Here is a 20,775-nt window from a genome sequence, read left to right as displayed (position 1 = left end):
TTTATGTAGGTAATATAGAGCATATTTGTTTGAATGAGGTAAAGCAATACAAAAAAATCCATCAATGGATGGCTAGTTTGTTGCAATTTTGTTATAGATCGGTAATAAACTGAAGCATAAGCCATAAAGTACAGCATCATTCACTGGATTTATGTTATTAATAAGGGTATTTAAATATGTGTGTTGTCAATGGCTATACCATCAATGAAGTGGAATACATAAAACAGCCACCATGATTGAGAGTGACATTTGGTTTTATGAGAAGCGGTAAATTGTCTTCACTATACATCGTAGTCCCCTCCCTCTTGATAGCTAGTGAGTTTTGGTGTCCAGCCACCAATCAGCTAGTTATAAAAGCACATTTCTGAGTCGAAGCACTGAAAGGATGTTGAAACACTGACTGGTGTAGACTACAAAAAAACACATTTTTAAATTAAATTTTTGTTACATTAAAGGCCCACTCCTTCACATGAAAAACAACAAACAGGCATCCCCGCCATGAAAATAATTCTACAACCAAATGAGGTTGCAATAATAATATGCCATTTCATAATGACCGCTGCATATGAACAGAAGAATATGCAACTTTTTCCTGAAACATTTTTCTGAGAATAAAACATTGAACAATGTCTTACCTTGAAGTTGCAGATGCACGTCACTGTCTCTCCAATTCTCAGACACTCTCCGTCAAACTTGCAGGTGTTGGTGTCACACAAAAAGAGGTCTGTGTCCCGGTCATCAAAACCTGCCATGTAAAAACACAAAACTTTAGCTGAATACATAAAGATACTGAAGCAAAAATGGCACCCTATTCTCTAAAAGGTTTCTTCTACTGTCCCATTTACACAGAGGGTTGTACATGGAACCCAGAAGAGTTATTCTACCTTTTTTTGAAGAGTGTACAGTCGCATTGAGATTAAAATATTTTGGGGTGAATAAGACTTCCTAAAATTAGAACCTACTGAATGGCACCAATAACAGCTTTTTAAAGGATACATTTTGTAAATAATCCCATTAAACATAAACCATTGCAAAAATAAGCTAGGTCAATTGGAAAAACAACTGTACAAATGAGCCACACACTGGTTGAATCAACATTGTTTCCACATGGAAAGAACGTGGACGAGATGTTGAATTGATGTTTGTGCCCAGTGGGGACTGGCGAAACAATGTCTTCCATTAGTCATGCTACATTTTATAACAACATAGTCTGTCTTTGTCTTTAGGGAAGGAAGTTCTGTCTGTCTTTATATAACAAGGTTGACCCCAGGCATTGTCCCGAGGAGGCAAAAACTTTGTTACAAAGGACACTACCCCACTGGGCACACACTGATTTAATTAATATTGTTTCCACGTCATTTGAATGACATAACGTTGAACCACTGTTGGATAGACGTTGAATTGACGTCAGTGCACAGTGGGGTGGGTGCATCCCAAATGGCACGCTATTCCCATTATTTGTACTATTTTAGACCAGGACCTATTGGGCTCTTGTCAAAAGTAATGCACTGTATAGGGAATAGGGTGCCATTTGGAACGTAATGTTGGATTTTATACAATTCAGTCTGAATTAGGTAAATCAAATGACTCAGAAGAAGCATCCCAAATCGAATCAAGCAGTCTCATGGGCATGAGACAGGACAGAAAGCTCCAGGCTATTATTTTACCTGAGCCCATTGCTTACAAATAGCCCCCGTATGTCAAAGTGGTCTTAAAAGCGTCCATTTGAAACCGAGAAGCCGTAGTCTTTTATACAAAACATTGACAAAAAAGGAGCTATTATTTGGGACGAAAACAAAGTTAGGTAGAGTGAAGTAGAGGCTCTTCCGGAGAAGAAGAGGAGGATGGTTATCCTCATTATAATACATAAAACCTGCATTAATAGATAATTAGGCTTGGCCTTCTTTTGTGTTGTGTCCAACATTCACTCATTTTTGTCATACAACCTTAGCTCAGAAAATGTTGGACAATTGACATTCATGTCATTCATGTACAGTTACCTGCACACTAAACATACATTTTCATCTATGCATGTGTGTTTCACGTTTTTAGATTAAAGATAAGAGATTATCAACATTTTTGAAAGAGGATTCAATGTAGTTATGCATAACCTAAGCTATCACTTTTTGATATGGTTTACTCAAAAAAAAGAAAGCCAATTTAGTCATAAGAGCAATTTCTGCTTGACATTTCTTCCAAAATAAAATGAAAACAGCAATAATCTGAGGCATGCACTTGGCCTCTAAAAGCTCTGCAATTAATGTGTTGTTGATTGTTAGCCAGCTACATGACAATGTTGTTTTCAAGAGGTGATGGGTAGTAAGGTGATGGATTAAACATTGCGACCGCACTTCCGTCCCGAGTGCTGCCCAACTCTCCTGCCATCAGTCTAAATGCTCTATTCTCTGGATGGTGCTCATTGCTCAGAGGAAAGGAGTCTAGCATGCTAAAATAGCCAACCTGCTATTTACATGGGTTCTTAATGGGCAGCAAGTGTTAGCTCTTAGCGGCTCCACATAATCATACAGCCAGAAGCAGCAGTATGGACGTCGGAGTGACACTTGGATTATATGGCTGCTGTACTGAAGCACTTATGAGACGAGAGCCCTATGAGTTGCCATGGGAAAGTGGCAAGGGGCTGACACATGGGTGACACTCACGCGGAGAGGAATGGTGGCAGTCATGCTACAGGCTAATTCACTTCCTGGAAAGAAACAGAGGTGTTCACGTGTTCCCAGCACACTAACAATAGCCTGCTTAGTCCCAGAAACCTTATTCGCCAGCAAGTCTTTAGAAATGCCCACATAAAGAATACAATACTCCAAAATTAAACTTGTCAGCCTTTTTCATACCTTGGGAGTGTTCTAAAGTCAGGCGATCCCATGGTATTTTTGCCATATATAGTTGGGGTGATTCCTCACAAAACTAGAACAAAATAAATTTGTTGACACATATTTGACATTTGTACCTTAAAGCATGGTTGAGAAATAATTAATTGAAGTTGGAATATGTGTGACTTTTTTGCCTGACACAGGCCTCAAAGACTCCATAATGTTTCATCTTCGATTGATTTATGATTATTGAAAATTAAAAACATGAATATTGAAAACATAACATTTTTCATTTGTCACATTTACACTATATATATATATATATATATATATATATATATATATATATATATATATATATATATATATATTTTAACATTCCAGAGTGTGATCTCTGTTACTTACGTAATAACAAAAGTTTATCTAAATACTTTGTTATATACCCTTTGTTGGCAATGACAGAGGTCAAACGTTTTCTGTAAGTCTTCAAAAGGTTTTCACACACTGTTGCTGGTATTTTGGCCTATTCCTCCATGCAGATCTCCTCTAGAGCAGTGATGTTTTGGGGCTGTTGCTGGGCAACACAGACGTTCAACTCCCTCCAAAGATTTTCTATGGGGTTGAGATCTGGAGACTGGCTAGGACACTCCAGGACCTTGAAATGCTTCTTACGAAGCCTCTCCTTCATTGCCTGGGCGGTGTGTTTGGGATCATTGTCATGCTGAAAGACCCAGACACGTTTCATCTTCAATGCCCTTGCTGATGGAAGGAGGTTTTCATTTAAAATCTCACGATACATGGCCCCATTCATTCTTTCCTTTACACGGATCAGTGGTCCTAGTCCCTTTGCAGAAAAACAGCCCCAAAGCATGACGTTTCCACCCCCATGCTTCACAGTAGGTATGGTGTTCTTTGGTTGCAACCTAGCATTCTTTGTCCTCCAAAGACGACTAGTTGAGTTTTTACCAAAAACTTATATTTTGGTTTCACCTGACCATATGACATTCTCCCAATCTTCTTCTGGATCATCCAAATGCTCTCTAGCAAACTTCAGACGGGCCTGGACATGTACTGGCTTAAGCAGGGGGACACGTCTGGCACTGCAGGATTTGAGTCCCTGGCGGCGTAGTGTGTTACTGATGGTAGGCTTTGTTACTTTGGTCCCAGCTCTCTGCAGGTCGTTCACTAGGTCCCCCCGTGTGGTTCTGGGATAATTGCTCACCGTTCTTGTGATCATTTTGACCCCATAGGGTGAGATCTTGCGTGGAGCCCCAGATCGAGGGAGATTATCAGTGGTCTTGTATGTCTTCCATTGCCTAATAATTGCTCCCACAGTTGATTTCTTCAAACCAAGCTGCTTACCTATTGCAGATTCAGTCTTCCCAGCCTGGTGCAGGTCTACAATTTTGTTTCTGGTGTCCTTTGACAGCTCTTTGGTCTTGGCCATAGTGGAGTTTGACTGAGGTTGTGGACAGGTGTCATTTATACTGATAACAAGTTCAAACAGGTGCCATTAATACAGGTAATGGGTGGAGGACAGAGGAGCCTCTTAATAATTAAAGAAGAAGTTACAGGTCTGTGAGAGCCAGAAATCTTGCTTGTTTGTTATTGACCAAATACTTATTTTCCAACATAATTTGCAAATAAATTCATTAAAACTACAATGGGATTTTCTGGATTTTTTTCCCCCACTGTATATATATATATATATATATATATATATACGAACAAAAATGTAAATGTAACGTGAAGTTTTGGTCCCATGTTTCATGAGTTGAAATAAAAGATCCCACACATGTTCCATATTTCTGAAAAAATTAGTGCACAAATTTGCCTTGTTAGTGAGCATTTCACCTTTGCCAAGAGTGGAGGACAGAGGAGCCTCTTAAAGAAGAAGTTACAGGTCTGTGAGAGCCAGAAATCTTGCTTGTTTGTAGGTGACCAAATACTTATTTTCCACCATAATTTGCAAATAAATTGATTAAAAAATCCTACAATGTGATTTTCTGGATTTTGTTTCTCATTTTGTCTGTCATAGTTGAAGTGGACCTATGAAGAAAATTACAGGCCTCTCTCATATTTTTAAGAGGGAGAACTTGCACAATTGGTGGCTGACTAAATACTTTTTTGCCCCATTGTATGTCATATGACACCAATTTTTCCTTTGTAGTACCTACAGATGAAACATTATCTTAAAGGAGGCCTGGGTATGGCCGAAATGTCATAAATGTTCCAACTTCAATTAATAATTTCTCAATTATGCATTAAGATACAAATGTCAAATGTATGTCAACAATCCTTCCTCCAAAGGAACCTTCTATTGATTAAATATTCATAGACTTTTTTTGTTCTAGTTTCATGGGGAATCGCCCGTAGGCAATCCACAATTTACGGAAGAAATGGGAAAAATAGCACCAGCTAATTTCAACAAAATTTTCCTAAAATAGCATACATCTCGAAATCTGCTAAGTAATCCACAATCACCTCAAAAACACGCCTTTGAAACATAAACTTGACCCGCCCTCAAAGATGGAGCTGTTTCTATTCTACCGTTGACAGAAAACAATTAGCCTAAATCACTTCAAGTTGTGTTTCCTTGGGTAATATGTTAGAATACATGGCATGCAAGTTGCATAAGGATTTACTAAGCAGGTGTCAAATGTGACACATGAGCAGAGCCCTAGGAGTTTATGGGGGTAATTTATCCTACTTGTCAAAAATAGCTCTTGGAATGCAATAAACTGCCTTTAGAAATGGCACCACATTAAGATCAATATATGAAATAATATATAACTCAGCGTAGGAGTACTGTACATATGTGTATATACACTATAGGCATATTAAACAGACAAGTTAATTGTAGAAAAATTCCCTTGAAAAACCCCAACTGTTTGCAGGACAACATTTTGAAAGATAAACATGATAATAGAAAAGATTTCAAATAAACTTAGGGAGCAATTACTATACTTCAATTGTTGACTGTAAATTGATGAAATAGTACATTTCATATGAAGACACAAAGACAGTAACAATCAATCTCAAATTAATGTAAACCCCACTGTATGATTAGTCAGAATGTTTTGTATTTTAAAGCTGAGATCCACCCCAGACAATTTGTTATTGTTTTGTTTTTGAAAAGGAGGAGATGAGCATCCAACAATGTAAAAAAAACAAAAAACAATTGTAGTACATAACTCTGCTGTATTATCCCGCGTGCAGTGATGTACAATGACGTTCGATGAAAAAAATAATAATTTGTTCCATGTTTGGAGTAACGTTTTTGTAATATCGCAAATGGACGTGGCAGTTTCACCGAAACAGATTTCAACTTTAAGGACAGGTGTGGTTATGTGTCAATATCTAATATCAAAGTCCGTAAGGGTGAAGGGGAAAGCTTGTATGACAACTAGTTTCTACAGCTTGTGAGGTGTGGTGGTTTTAATGCGAGTGAGTGCACCCGCAGTGCAGTCTGCATTTATCTGTGAATGAATGTGGACCAAAGAGTCAAATAGATACCAGATAGGAATACAGACTCAATAGCTGTGCTTTGCTGACTGTCAGACACAAAAAGCAAGTCACAGTCATAGCGGTTACATAATCAGATAAATTACTGCACAGTCAGACCCAAAGCCATAGACTCAAAGACACAGTCAGAGCTACAGACTGCCAACATCTAGGACATTCAGTAGTGAAGCTGAAAGTGTCTGGTGTTCTCACAGTTTTAGGCTGAAAGTATTGCAAACAAAGTATTCTCTGAAAAAAAACGGAAAGAAAAAAGAATGGATGAGAAATGTTTTTTTTTTCCAAGAGAGTGAATCTCAGAACTTGCCGTGTTTCTTTTTGAGACATTCTTGGATTTCTCGAAAATCACAAATTAACAAGACTCAAATATATAGCCCAACCTGGAAAACTAAAGGTACAATTCATACAGTATGTGCAGGCTTGAGGTTGTGTCTCCCTGACAGAAATTTATGGTTGGTCCAGCCTAGAATTTCAGGTACAGTAGCAGTAACAGTTCTCGTTGTTGCTCAGTGTATTTTGACCCTGTGATACACTACTGCCTTCGGGAACAATATGAATCGGTGAGCTGCTTGTAGTTAACATTTGCTAACTGCAAAAAAACACTAAGGAAACAAATTAAATTAAATCAAATGTTTTATTTGTCATGTGCTGAATACAACAAGTGAAGACTTTACAGTGAAATGCTTACTTACGTGCCCTTTCCCAACAGTACAGTTAAAAAGTAAGTAGATTAACAAATAGATAAAAAGATAATAACACAATATAATAACAATTGCAAGGCTACATGCAAGCTATGTACAAGGAGTACCGGTTCCGAGTCAGTGCTCTGGGGTACGAGGTAGTTTGGGTCATATGTACATGTAGGTTTGGTTAGGTGATTGACTGAAGTACTATGTACAACTTCAACAAGCATTTCTCAACGGCTGGCCATGCCTTCCGCCTGGCTACTCCAACCTCGGCCAACAGCTCCGACCCCCCGCAGCTACTCGCCCAAGCCTCTCCAGGTTCTCCTTTACCCAAATCCAGATAGCAGATGTTCTGAAAGAGCTGCAAAATCTGGACCCGTACAAATCAGCTGGGCTTGACAATCTGGACCCTCTATTTCTGAAACTATCCGCCGCAATTGTCGCAACCCCTATTACCAGCCTGTTCAACCTCTTTCATATCGTCTGAGATCCCCAAGGATTGGAAAGCTGCCGCAGTCATCCCCCTCTTCAAAGGGGGAGACACCCTGGACCCAAACTGTTACAGACCTATATCCATCCTGCCCTGCCTATCTAAGGTCTTCGAAAGCCAAGTCAACAAACAGGTCACTGACCATCTCGAATCCCACCGTACCTTCCGAGCCGGTCAAGGGTGCACCTCAGCCACGCTCAAGGTACTAAACGATATCATAATCGCCATCGATAAAAGACAGTACTGTGCAGCCGTCTTCATCGACCTTGCCAAGGCTTTCGACTCGGTCAATCACCATATTCTTATCGGCAGACTCAGTAGCCTCGGTTTTTCGGATGACTGCCTTGCCTGGTTCACCAATTACTTTGCAGACAGAGTTCAGTGTGTCAAATCGGAGGGCATGCTGTCCGGTCCTCTGGAAGTCTCTATGGGGGTGCCACAGGGTTCAATCCTCGGGCCGACTCTTTTTTCTGTATATATCAATGATGTTGCTCTTGCTGCGGGCGATTCCCTGATCCACCTCTAGCAGACGACACCATTCTATATACTTCCGGCCCGTCCTTGGACACTGTGCTATCTAACCTCCAAACGAGCTTCAATGCCATACAACACTCCTTCCGTGGCCTCCAACTGCTCTTAAACGCTAGTAAAACCAAATGCATGCTTTTCAACCGTTCGCTGCCTGCACCCGCACGCCTGACCAGCATCACCACCCTGGATGGTTCCAACCTTGAATATGTGGACATCTAGAAGTACCTAGGTGTCTGGCTAGACTGTAAACTCTCCTTCCAGACTCATATCAAACATCTCCAATCTAAAATCAAATCAAGAGTCGGCTTTCTATTCCGCAACAAAGCCTCCTTCACTCACGCCACCAAACTTACCCTAGTAAAACTGACTATCCTACCAATCCTCGACTTCGGCGATGTCATCTACAAAATTGCTTCCAACACTCTACTCAGCAAACTGGATGCAGTTTATCACAGTGCCATCCGTTTTGTCACTAAAGCACCTTATACCACCCACCACTGCGACTTGTATGCTCTAGTCGGCTGGCCCTCGCTACATATTCGTCGCCAGACCCACTGGCTCCAGATCATCTATAAGTCCATGCTAGGTAAATCTCCGCCTTATCTCAGTTCACTGGTCACGATGGCAACACCCATCCGTAGCACACGCTCCAGCAGGTGTATCTCACTGATCATCCCTAAAGCCAACACCTCATTTGGCCGCCTTTCGTTCCAGTTCTCTGCTGCCTGTGACTGGAACGAATTGCAAAAATCGCTGAAGTTGGAGACTTTTATCTCCCTCACCAACTTCAAACAACTGCTATCTGAGCAGCTAACCGATCGCTGCAGCTGTACATAGTCTATCGGCAAATAGCCCACCCATTTTTACCTACCTCATCCCCATACTGTTTTTATTTATTTACTTTTCTGCTCTTTTGCACACCAATATCTCTACCTGTACATGACCATCTGATCATTTATCACTCCAGTGATAATCTGCAAAATTGTAATTATTCGCCTACCTCCTGCCTTTTGCACACAATGTATATAGACTCCCCTTTTTTTCTAAATGTGTTATTGACTTGTTAATTATTTACTCCATTTGTAACTCTGTGTTGTCTGTTCACACTGCTATGCTTTATCTTGGCCAGGTCACAGTTGCAAATGAGAACTTGTTCTCAACTAGCCTACCTTGTTAGATAAAAAAAATAAAAAAATACATATAGGTAGGGGGTGAAAGCAGAACATGTAATTAACTTTTCAGCAGTCTTATGGATTTGGGGTAGAAGCTGTTCAGGAACCTTTTGTTCCAAGACTTAGCACTCCAGTACCACTTGCCATATGGTAGCAGAGAGAACACTTTGTGACTAGGGTGGATAAAGACTTTGACCATTTTTAGGGCCTTCCTCTGACACCGCCTGGTATAGAAGTCCTGGGTGACAGGAAGCTTGGCCGTTCGCACTACAATCTGTAGCGCCTTGTGTTCGGATGCCGAGCACTTGCCATACCAAGCGGTGATGAAGCCAGTCTCGAACCCAGAATCTCTAGAGGCACAGCGATGCAGTGCCTTAGGCCACTGTGCCACTTGGGATGGCCTGAAAAACAAGTTCTAATGACTCCAACCTAAGTGTATGTAAACCTCCGACTTCAACTGATGCAACTGGTCAGGATGCTTTTGATGGTGCAACTGTAGAACTTAGAGGACCTGGGGACCTCTGCAAAATATGTTCAGCCTCCTGAGGGGGAAGAGGCCTTGGTATACCCTCTTCATGACTGTGTTGGTGTGTTTGGACCATGATAGGTCCTTAGGGATGTGGACACCGAGGAACTTGAAGCTCCTACCATCTCCAATACAGCCCTGTCGATGTTAATGGGGGCCTGTTCGGCCCACCTTTTCCTGTAGCCCACGATCAGCTCCTTTGTCTTGCTCATATTGAGGGAAAGGTTGTTGTCCTGGAACCACACTGCCAGGTCTCTGACCTTTTCCCTCATCGTTGTTGGTGATCAGGCCTACCACTTTTGTGTCGTCAGCAAATTAATGATGGTGTTGGAGTCGTGTTTGGCCACGCAGTCGTAGGTGAATAGGGAGCACAGGAGGGGACTAAGCACACACTCCTGAGGGGCCTCAGTGTTGAGGATCAGCATAGCAGACGTGTTGTTGCTTACCCTTGTGTGAGCCATGACCAGCCTTTCAAAGAATTTATTGGCTACGGTGGGATAGTCATTTATATAGTCATTTAGACAGGTTACCTTGGCGTTCTTGAGCTCGGGAACTATCATGGTCTTCTTGAAACGTGGGTATTACAGACTGGTTCAGAGAGAGGTTGAAAATGTACACTTGCTGGCTGGTCAGCGCATGCTCTGAGTATGTGTCCTGGTAATCCGTCTGGCCTTGTGAATGTTAACCTGTTTAAAGGTCTTACACCGATACAGAAAGCATGATCACACAGTCGTCCTGAACAGCTGGTGTGTTCATGCATGGTTCAGTGTTGCTTGCCTCGAAGCGAGTCTATGGGAGGGTCAATTTGTATGTCTTTTAACATATTGGCATTCTTAGAAAATGCAACAATAGTCACTACAGGAATTGGTGAGCAGGTTGGTAGGTTGGAGTGGCTGAGCGCTTCACGCACAGGACTTGTAGGCCACAAGTGGTAGTTGGTCGAATGCAGACGTGTTAATATACCAACCCCTACGCTAACCATTACCTTAACCACTCACAAGCATGCCTAAACCAGAATTATGTGAAAATACCCATCCATATACATACATTCACACATAGTGAGCTGCTAATGTCGTCATTGAACTATGAACCAATCATGTGAGGGTGTGCTTTGTTTCCATCAGGCCATTATTTACCAGAGAAACACTAGTTGGAGCCCCACCGGCACCTCCACAACATAAAAAATTGATGTAGGATCTTAATTTGATCACTCTGTTGTTGCTGAGAATTGCAGATGAGCTTCGTGATTTACATAAATTCACTGAAAACCCACACTAACACACAGTTATATTAACAGTATTGCACTTTTCATGCAGCCTCATTTTGGCCAGCTTATAGTTTAACCACCCATCAAACAACATTATTGGCTAAACGTTAAAATCCTGTTGCTGCAGGATTATTTTGCTGTGACAATACTGGTCGAATTAAGATCCTACATCTGTATATTGCTTCAGGCCTAATGTGCTCTTAGCTGCAAAATATGCCATGTCAGAGGCCAAGACTATGTACTTCCTATGCCCCACCCACTGTTAAAGGAGGAGATTACAGTGAACTAAATAATTTACCAAAACAAGCTGGCAAACATCAAATATGCAAAAGGTGATGTTTATATGCCAACTATTAAGATGGCAAGCAAAGCACTTATGCAACCCAAAGCAATTTCTCCACAGTCCAATGCGTCACCAACATACGTGGAACTGCATCTGTCACAGAGCAAGATAGCTCTATAGGACATTCCCTGTTTTCAAGCCTTGTGTTGGTAAAAAAATGTAAGGAATTAATTAGAAATGTAGAACAGAACAACAGCAAGGGTGAGACTCTTCTTTGACCTCATTCTTACATCAAGTATGTCATAGTTCCTGGCTACAGGTTTGAATTGTTTCTCATATAAGAGAACCATTGCTTGTTAGTGGTAACAAGCATTGCAAAGAGCGGGGATTTATGTGTTCAAGAGCACTCTTTCTGATCTCTCATGTGTAAATGAAAGGGGAACTCAGGTCATGGCCATGAGTTAATCTATGGTGATTTATACATCTTAAAAGGCCTGTTTGAAAGGTTGCTGGAGGCAAGCAGTTAACAATTACAGATCTAGGATCTTAATTTCAGTCAGTTTGCTACAGCATGAAAATAATCCTGCAGCAACAGGAAATGTGAATAATGTGGATTATAATTATCAAACATTTTTGTAAGGGAAAATCAAGTCTGAAATGTCTAGATCAGTGGTCACCAAACTACGGCCCGCGGGCCGGATAAGGCCCGTCAGCACATTTGGCCCGGCCCTCTGAACAATACCAGAGACGCTATCTAATTTTTTTCCTATTTGGCCTCCAGAAAAAAAATCCTAGGCCCGGCCCTGTCAAAGAGAGAACGGAATAATGGCGAAAAGGTTAGGTAGAGAAAAATGGATTCAGAATGCAGGGTATTTAACCTGCAGTGGACAAACGATTATTTTTTGTTCAATGCAAAGAAAAGGCTGTTTGTCTCATCTGTCAAGAGACGGTGGCGGTATTCAAAGAATACAATCTTCGCCGACACTATGAATGCCGTCACAAAGACAAGTACGATAGCTTGCAAGGCCAAATACGAGCAGACAAACTCTCAAAGCTAAAAAGTGGACTACTATCTCAGCAGAATACATTTGTACGCCAAGCTCAGCTGAACTAGGCATCCGTTCGGGCCAGCTTTCGGGTTGCTAAACTGATAGCAAGAAGCGGTAAGCCTTTCACTGACGGAGAGTTTGTTAAGAAATGTATGGATGCTGTCGCGGAGGAGGTGTGTCCCGAGAAGAAAGATGCATTTAATGCCGTAAGTCTGTCGGCGAGTACAATCACCAGACGCGTTGAAGAAATCGGGAGTAATGTATATGCCCAGCTGCAGCAGAAGACGAAAGAATTTGACTTTTTTCATTAGCACTGGATGAGAGCACGGACGTGCAAGACACAGCGCAACTGCTCATTTTTATTCGTGGAGTTAGCGCAAACTTTGAGATATGCGAGGAGCTGGCAGCCCTCCAAAGTCTCAAAGGGACTACAACGGGAGGGGATATTTTTGACAAAGTGTGCCAAACCATGGAGAAGTTGGACCTGGACTGGTCAAAGCTAGCTAGCATCACGACTGACGGGGCTCCTAGCATGGTGGGCGAAACTCGCGGTCTAATAGGACGCATGAACCGGGAGTTGGAAAAAGGGGTCTCACCGCCCCGCTACGAGTCCACTGCCTAATTCACCAGCAAGCACTGTGCTGCAAAGTGTTGACGTGGGATTCTGTAATGAAGGTTGTGGTGTCGTGCATAAACTTCATCAGAGCAAAGGGACTTAAACACAGGCAGTTCCAAGAATTCCTGTCTGAACTGGAGTCTACGCACGGAGATGTGCTGTACTACACAGAGGTCCGATGGCTGAGCCGGGGCAGAGTTTTGAGGCGTTTTTACGAGCTGCTACCCGAAATTAACGCATTTCTTCATTTAAAAGACAAAACGGTCCCAGAGCTGATCGACCCAGAATGGAAATGGCACCTCGCATTTTTAACAGACGTGACAGAAATACTTAACAGCCTTAACTTGCAGCTACAAGGCGAGGGGAAACTCATTTGCGACATGTATTCACACATAAAAGCATTTGAGGTGAAATTAGCGCTGCTTTTGGAACAAGTGAAAAAGCGCAACTTCGTCCATCTTCCTGCTACCCAAAACCTGTCGACAGAGAACCCAGGGTCCCGTTCCCAGCTGAAAAGTGCGTGGAAGCACTGGAAATGCTGAAGGCGGAGTTCGGTGTGCGATTCAGTGAACTACATGTTCATGCAAAAGAAATCCGTCTTTTTCAGAACCCCTTTGTTGCCGACATTGACGAAGCCCAGCCTTCATATCAGTTTGAGTTGGCTGAGTTACAGAACTGTGATGTTCTGAAAGACGCATTCAAGCCCAACAGTCTCATTGACTTCTATGCCGCCCTCCCAAACGACACATATCCAAACATCAAAAAACACGCAATGAAAATGTCCACAGTTTTTGGCAGCACGTATATCTGCGAGAAAACCTTTTCTCGCATGAAACTGCTGAAAACCCCGATGAGATCAAGATTGACAGATGAACATTTGCATCAGTGCTTGAGACTGGCTGTAACTAGAATGGAACCTGATATTCAACTTCTCACCAGCCAGATGCAGGCCCACAGTTCACACTGATGAACATACATAGGTAAGCTCACTTTTCTGACTTGAATGAGTCATTCTGAGCATAAACAAATATAATCATAATAAAATCTACTGGGATAAAATCCATCTTTACAACCATACTGGTAGTGAAATGTATTGTGCTGTGTAGGTGCTGTATCACTTAGTTCAGTTTCTCAACCTGCTTCTTTTGTGGTTTTCACAGGGAAGTTGATGAGAGAGAGCTGCAAACAGCGGTGTCTACAAGCCTACTGGAACCTACAAAAGGATTATAAGGAAGGAACACAAGAACTTTAAGAGACTGCTCATATGTGTCAGAGAGATTCTGCTCTGACAACTGAGCTGAACTTTTATCTGTTAAGATTGTGCATGGCACGACAGAAAGTTAATGTCCCATGGCTTTTTTTTCTATGAAGAACCCAGAGAGAGTTATTTAGTTATTATTTATTTCCTGTTTTTTCTGTGAAGAACTCAGAGAGGGTTATTTAGTTATTATTTATGTCATTAATAGTGTTATTATTTGTTTCCTGACTTTTTTTCTGTAAAGAACCTGGAAAGGGTTATTTGGTTATGTGTGGCTTTCTGGAAAACAATACATTTTTTAAGCTCCCCTACGATCGTCACACTTTTTCTGTTACAAACTGACACCGGCCCCCCATCAGAGAAGGGAAAAGTTATGTGGCCCTCACAGGAAAAAGTTTGGGGACCCCTGGTCTAGATGGAAACAAACTTCAGAAGCCCATTTAAACCGCAAATAAACTGCACGTTTTACATTTCCTTTATAGCAGTGAAGTTATCCTGCAACGGCATGATCAAATTCAGATCCTACATTTGTAAACCTAGCAATTTTTTATCCTGTTTCGATTAGATGATATTGGGCCTTTCTCGTCACATAATTCCCAATCTCCTGACCTCAGCTATCTTTTTCTGTGTATAATGTATGTAAGGCAGCTTGTGAAGAGAAGGATTTTCCACCTCTATCCTCAGAGGCAGAGATTCTGTTGACCTTGGGCCACTGATAATTCTATTGGATCTGGTTTCTCGCATTCACTGTTTTTTATTTATTTTTACAATGGTGGTTATTAATGAAGTACAATATAAACACTGACTGTATAAACTCGAGAGAGTCTCACCAGCTTGTGGAAATATCTGCAAACGTTGCCTCTTATTAAACCAATGACTTCATATTCACAGAGAGTTACGTTTCGTTGTGGAGTTTTAGAGCAACAGTGTTTTACTGCTTTAGGGAAACAGCTCAGTTGCTAAAGATGTAACTTAATTTAGATCTAGCTATGAACACAATTTTTTTTTAAACATGTTGATGGAATTAACAACATACTGTTTATTCTCCTAATAGTTTTTTAGTCCACAATCTCTATTGAAGACTGTGTCACGGGTATTTCAAGATAAGATCATCCTAAAATCAGAATTGACATGGTAAAATGGTAATTACACGATAATAACCTGCACCAATAGACACAATTTGTGTTTGACACCAGGGACACACACACCTTTTGGATAAAAGCTTCACTAAATGGCATATATTATTATTATTTATATTACAATTAAAGAAGGATATGAGGACAACTAATGCATTTCCTGCTTTGCAATCAAAGTATTTTCACTGTCATGTCAAAGCAGCCATGGACATGGTGTTGAAAACGTCCATTCATTATATCATTGGTTTATATAGACCATGACGAGGAAGGTGGCTTCCATTGAGTCCAGCTGCTATTTATGGGTTCAGTGTTTTGCATCATTGAGGTTTACCATTCATGTTCATAATGGACAATGTGTCACTTGTTACATTTTCATGTTGGGAGGGATAAAAGCTCAGACACAGCCCCCTAAGAGGATCATGTGGGTTTGAGTGGGGGACACCTACTCTTCATCATCATCAACAACAACAACAACGCATTCACGTTCACAACCATGTTGGTTTGGCATATGAATACACACACACACACAATCCATTGCTACTACACCACAGTCACAAAGTTGAGACCCTAAAAAACAAAATGGAACTAGTTATATGAATCCATTAATAAGATAGACATTCAGGATGTGAAAAGGCAATACGACTAAAATAAGTCTCTTAAGTCAAGTCTAGTCCATATCATTAGAGAGGAACGAGGGATGCAAACCGGGGTTGATAAACGACAGAGCTTTGACCTAATTATCTACAGCGGTTCAGTAATAGCTTAGCGACCAAGCATATGTCCCAAATGACACCCTATTCCCTATATAGTGCACTACTTTTGACCATAGCCCTATGGGCCCTGGTCAAACATAGTGTACTACATAGAGAATACGGTGCCATTTGTGACGCAGACCAAGTCTTTCCTCACTTGCTAAGGAAATGGGACATAAAACGCATTCAGGATAGCATATTTAGTACCCTGGTCCCAAGATTACCATCGTAACCTGTTACTCTGGCAATGTTGGCCAAATATTTAATGTTGGCTTTAAAGCATTCAGACCTCGAAGCCTACGATTTTCAGGTAGTGCTCTGCATTCATTTCCACGTAAATTGATAGTTTGTTAGAATATTCTTGCTAAACAATACAAATCCAGTGTCTATTTGCTTACCTACATTTCTTGTGTGATAATAGGCAACCTGATGGGTAATTGGACTGGGGGTTAGTAGAGAGTGCATTCATATGCTTATGAAGAAAATTAGTTGAAGGCTACAGGTCCAAGTCTATGGATTAATGAAAATAATAAATTGTTATCACAATCATTTTGCATTTTATGTAAGCTAAAGGCTAAATAACAGTGATAACTGCACGATGCAAAACCAGTGGGTATTGAATAATGCTCTAGCACTCAGGCCTACTGTTCTCAAATGTGGGGTAAAGGGCTGAGGCTATTTTAGGATTCAAATTTAGAAATGCGACAGAAAATCTACGACGGCACAGTCAGATGATTTACAAAGGCAGGCTTTCGCGCGGACGTGCTTTACAGCCTCGCGACCATGTTTTTATCGGTTTGGCACAGAAAAAAACAAGTTTACATTACACCGGGCTATAAAAAAATCAGTAAGGTTCATATTCCGGGTAGCACTAAATGAAACTCCTGCAGGTAACGGAACAGCGCCAGGTAGATGAAAAGAAAATGCTATATTTCGCCGTACAGTAGGCTAAAGAACAGACAAATGGGCTACCTGTATTCTGGTAATCTACAGATTACACAATTTAAATGGTTTGTAGCAGCCTATAGTGAACAAATAAGTGCGTGCAATGGGTTAAATATTGTCATCGGTGACATTTCCAATTGCCCACAAGTTAAGAAATAATACGTTATTCATGAGTTATTAAAATGAATCAAACATACACTTGGAGACATTGAAAGAAGTGTATAGGAGGATTTCAGACCACTGTAGACTCTTGGGGAGTCTAAAATATAAACTAGAATGTGGCACTTAGGTTCATCACTTGAGGAATTCATGTTGAGAAATAACTGCAATTCAAAATGTTGCACCGCGCAAATGATTCCGCAACAGCATTGACTAATAATAATAATAATAAAATAGGATAGTTATAATAATAGCCAAATATGGCTAATTAATTTATTAATAAGCTAAACAATGCAAGAAAGGTAAACATTTAATTTCATGGACATTTACATCAATGTGCCACTTTGGTATATCAGAAAAAAAATGCGATTAAATGAATGTGTATGTTGTCGATGATAAAGCCATATCGTATTATAAAATAATGGGACCTTTAGGCAACCCTGAAATTCTCGAGGGCTGATGACCATCCTCACTCCTTGGCTATTTGGAATAATGTTTTACTCTAAAACCCAAACGATGCTACTTGCAGACAATGCCTTCGATAATCTATTAGCCTGTCCACCCCAAATGTCCATATGTATTAGGACTTTTATTACCGTTACCACAAAAACTATCAGGCGCCCTGCGTACCAATGCGAACATCTGGAACAGGTTGACAGAACAGACTATCAGGGAGACAATGTAGCCCAAAGAAATGCACCCGAGTCCTTGGCTTTCTTACCAGAGCAGTTCCAGCCGGTAGGCGTCTGACAGTCGCTGAGGGATGACGGGAAAGCGCAAAGTTGCTCTACAGGTAAAGTGGCTAAAAACGAAACGACGGTGATCCAGACCCAATCTCCTACTGTCCGGCTCCACTGATGCGGGCGTCGGGGCTCCTGTAGTGCCGCCGCCGCCACCAATAGACCCATCTCAGTTCAGCAGCGCACCCCGACAACACAAGCGAGCTGGGCAAAAGAGGCAGACACGCACCAACAACTCCGTTCCAGACGTTGGCTGTTTCACCGGGGCGCTCAGTGACCAAGAAAGGGACATCTTCCGTGCAAGAAAGCGTGCCCCATTAAGTGCTGTAGAGTAACCAACGGGTTCCGCCCGATTCGAGGTGGCGCAGCTACAATATGAAGGGGTTTCGAGTGAAAAGGTTTGGTGGGGGGAGGGGGCGGGCAATGGAGGGTGTGTGGGATGGTGTCAAGGGGAAAGTTAGCCAGGTAAACCAGTGAAAGAGGACGGGCAGGCAGGTAGAGGAAGGATGCTCAACGATGAGGAGAGAAAATAAAGATGGGAAAAGGGGGTTGGTGGAAGGAATTGAAACAAATACTGTTTATATCACTCGGTTTCGATACGGATACGTCCTAGTAATATCCAGAAATGTCACGGGCTTCCTTGACAAGCGCTCCCCTCGTAGTTGTGTTCAGACGCGCAGTGAGTCTGTCTGTTGCGCTCGCCTCCTCATTTCTCTGGAATCCGCGTTGCGCCCACCAGCAGCAGGTTACCGGTCTGGTTATGATCACGTGGTGACGGATGCGAAAGAGAGGGGGGAGGGGGTTCTCGGTAATTATAGAACGCTGATTGGAGGAGAGAGAAGAATGCAATGCGATGGAGAAAGAGAGGAAGGAGGGAGATACGGCTTTGTGGTGGACACAACGGTCAGTGTCTGTTCACTGTTTGGGCTTGGAATGAGCAGGATTCGGCTCTAGTCACAGCTGAACCATGCAGGAAGGGTGGGAAGATATGCACTCACAATCTAATTGGCCACTTGCATTTAAAAAGGTTGCAGAAATCGATTCGTCCAGCTGGGGCTTAGATTGTTGCTTTGCTATGAAATAATGCGGTGTCCGTCACTGAGTTGCCTGTCCCACAGTATGCCAAAATACCTCAATATTCGAAATATTATTCTCAGACATATTGTTGCCATAGCTGCTTCGACCCAGTAATTGATATCCTGTCAGACACAAAGGCACTGTTATTTTTACGCCTTAGAACAGGGATGGGCAACTGGCTCCCATTTTGTAACCCCCCCACCTCAATTAGCCAATGGACCCCCCCCCCCCCACACACACACACACACTCTCAATTAGCCCATGGCAGCTAACATTTTGTAGTTGGTAAATATGCCTATGGGTAATTTCTGTCTCATAATTCGAAGGAACAGGGGGCAATGTCGAGTGAGCGGGAAATAATGTTGAGCGCAGTTGGAGATTGTTGAGATAAAATATATATATATATATATATATATACATATATATATATATATCGAGGACGCAGAGGGTCATTTTGAGGAGTTAAGAGCTCAGACCAAAATGTTACGTGCCCAGAAAGTGCAATTGAGCGCAAGAAATTAAGTGCCGACATGCATCCCCCTGCTCACGGTATACTTGCCAGTGCTCCCTGGAATTGCACCTGTGCTTGCACGATATGAGACATGTGTGCTTGCAAATCTACAAAGACTTGATACTCAAATATGATTGGCAGCATTAATGACCAATTAATTACAACAATGACTTTGACTGACTACCTAAATGGAAGGCGGGACCCATAACAGGTGATGTTTACATACCCAGGTAGCTAGTTTGTAGCCACATTACAACACGGAGGACTCCCGGCAAGGCACTTCTTCTTTTAGGTAAGAAAGTTAGCAAGCTAATTAAGTCTAATGCTATTTCAACATGTTTTTGATGATCTCATTGATGTAGGCGGCTCTAAATGAGATGGAAAATGTATATATTTATGTTATCTATAAAGATATTTTTAAAATGGCCATTAGGTAGCTAGCTACAGAAGATAGGCTGAAACTGCTGGGGAGTCGATACAGTAGATAGCCAACTAACTCCCACCATCAGCTGAGTTCATCAATGAAGCTAATGATAGGTTTATAGAAAATGAACGATATATTTGCTAGTTATTTTTTAAAGACTTAAGCACATAACACCCAGACATATGTTGAACATTAGGAACCTCGTGAGCACCAGTAAAATCTCCATTAATTTGAGTTTTATTCTGGAGTTTATTCAGGAAGGTGTAAGTTGTTAGATAAAATACAGGTAACTGCCAAAATAATGGAAACGCTTGAGGGAATGAGGGATACCAAACATATTGAAAGCATGTTCTTCCACACAGATGCAGTTCCTAAGTTAATTAAGCAGTTAAAGTACAGTGCATTTGGAAAGTCTTCAGACCCCTTCCCTTTTTCCACACTTTGTTACATTAGTCTTATTCTAAAATTGATTGAATTCAATTCATACCTCAATCTACACACAATACCCCATAATGATGAAGCAAAAACATTTTTTTTTGTGCCCCAAAAAATAGAAAAAAACAAGAAATACCTTATTTACATAAGTATTCAGACTCTTTTCTATGAGAATCGAAAATGAGTTCAGATGCAGCCTGTTTCCAGTGATCATCCTTGAGATGTTTCTTCAACTTGATTGGAGTTCACCTTCGGTAAATTTAACTGATTGGACATGATTTGTGAAGGCATACATCTGTCTATATACATTACCACAGTCAACAGTGCATGTTAGAGCAAAAACCAAGCCATGAGGTCGAATGAAT

General features: G+C 41.4%; 1 protein-coding gene across 1 annotated transcript in view; it reads right to left on the bottom strand.

Annotated features, from left to right (window-relative positions):
• Positions 1-18,734, bottom strand: part of LOC124041052 (tomoregulin-2-like) — a 170,898-nt gene extending 152,164 nt beyond the window's left edge. The window contains exons 1-2 of the mRNA XM_046358221.1: positions 17,945-18,734; positions 636-745 (exon numbers count right to left, since the gene is read on the bottom strand). Coding sequence (XP_046214177.1) covers positions 636-745; positions 17,945-18,131 — 297 coding nt within the window. The 5' untranslated portion in view covers positions 18,132-18,734. The remainder of the gene's footprint in view (positions 1-635; positions 746-17,944) is intronic.
• Positions 18,735-20,775: the final 2,041 nt, after the last annotated feature.

The sequence above is a fragment of the Oncorhynchus gorbuscha genome, linkage group LG01 (assembly GCF_021184085.1).
Source record: "Oncorhynchus gorbuscha isolate QuinsamMale2020 ecotype Even-year linkage group LG01, OgorEven_v1.0, whole genome shotgun sequence".
In the NCBI taxonomy this organism is placed as follows: Eukaryota; Metazoa; Chordata; class Actinopteri; order Salmoniformes; family Salmonidae; genus Oncorhynchus; species Oncorhynchus gorbuscha.
The sequence above is the reverse complement of the archived record's forward strand: the minus strand, read 5'-3'. Positions and strand labels throughout refer to the sequence as shown.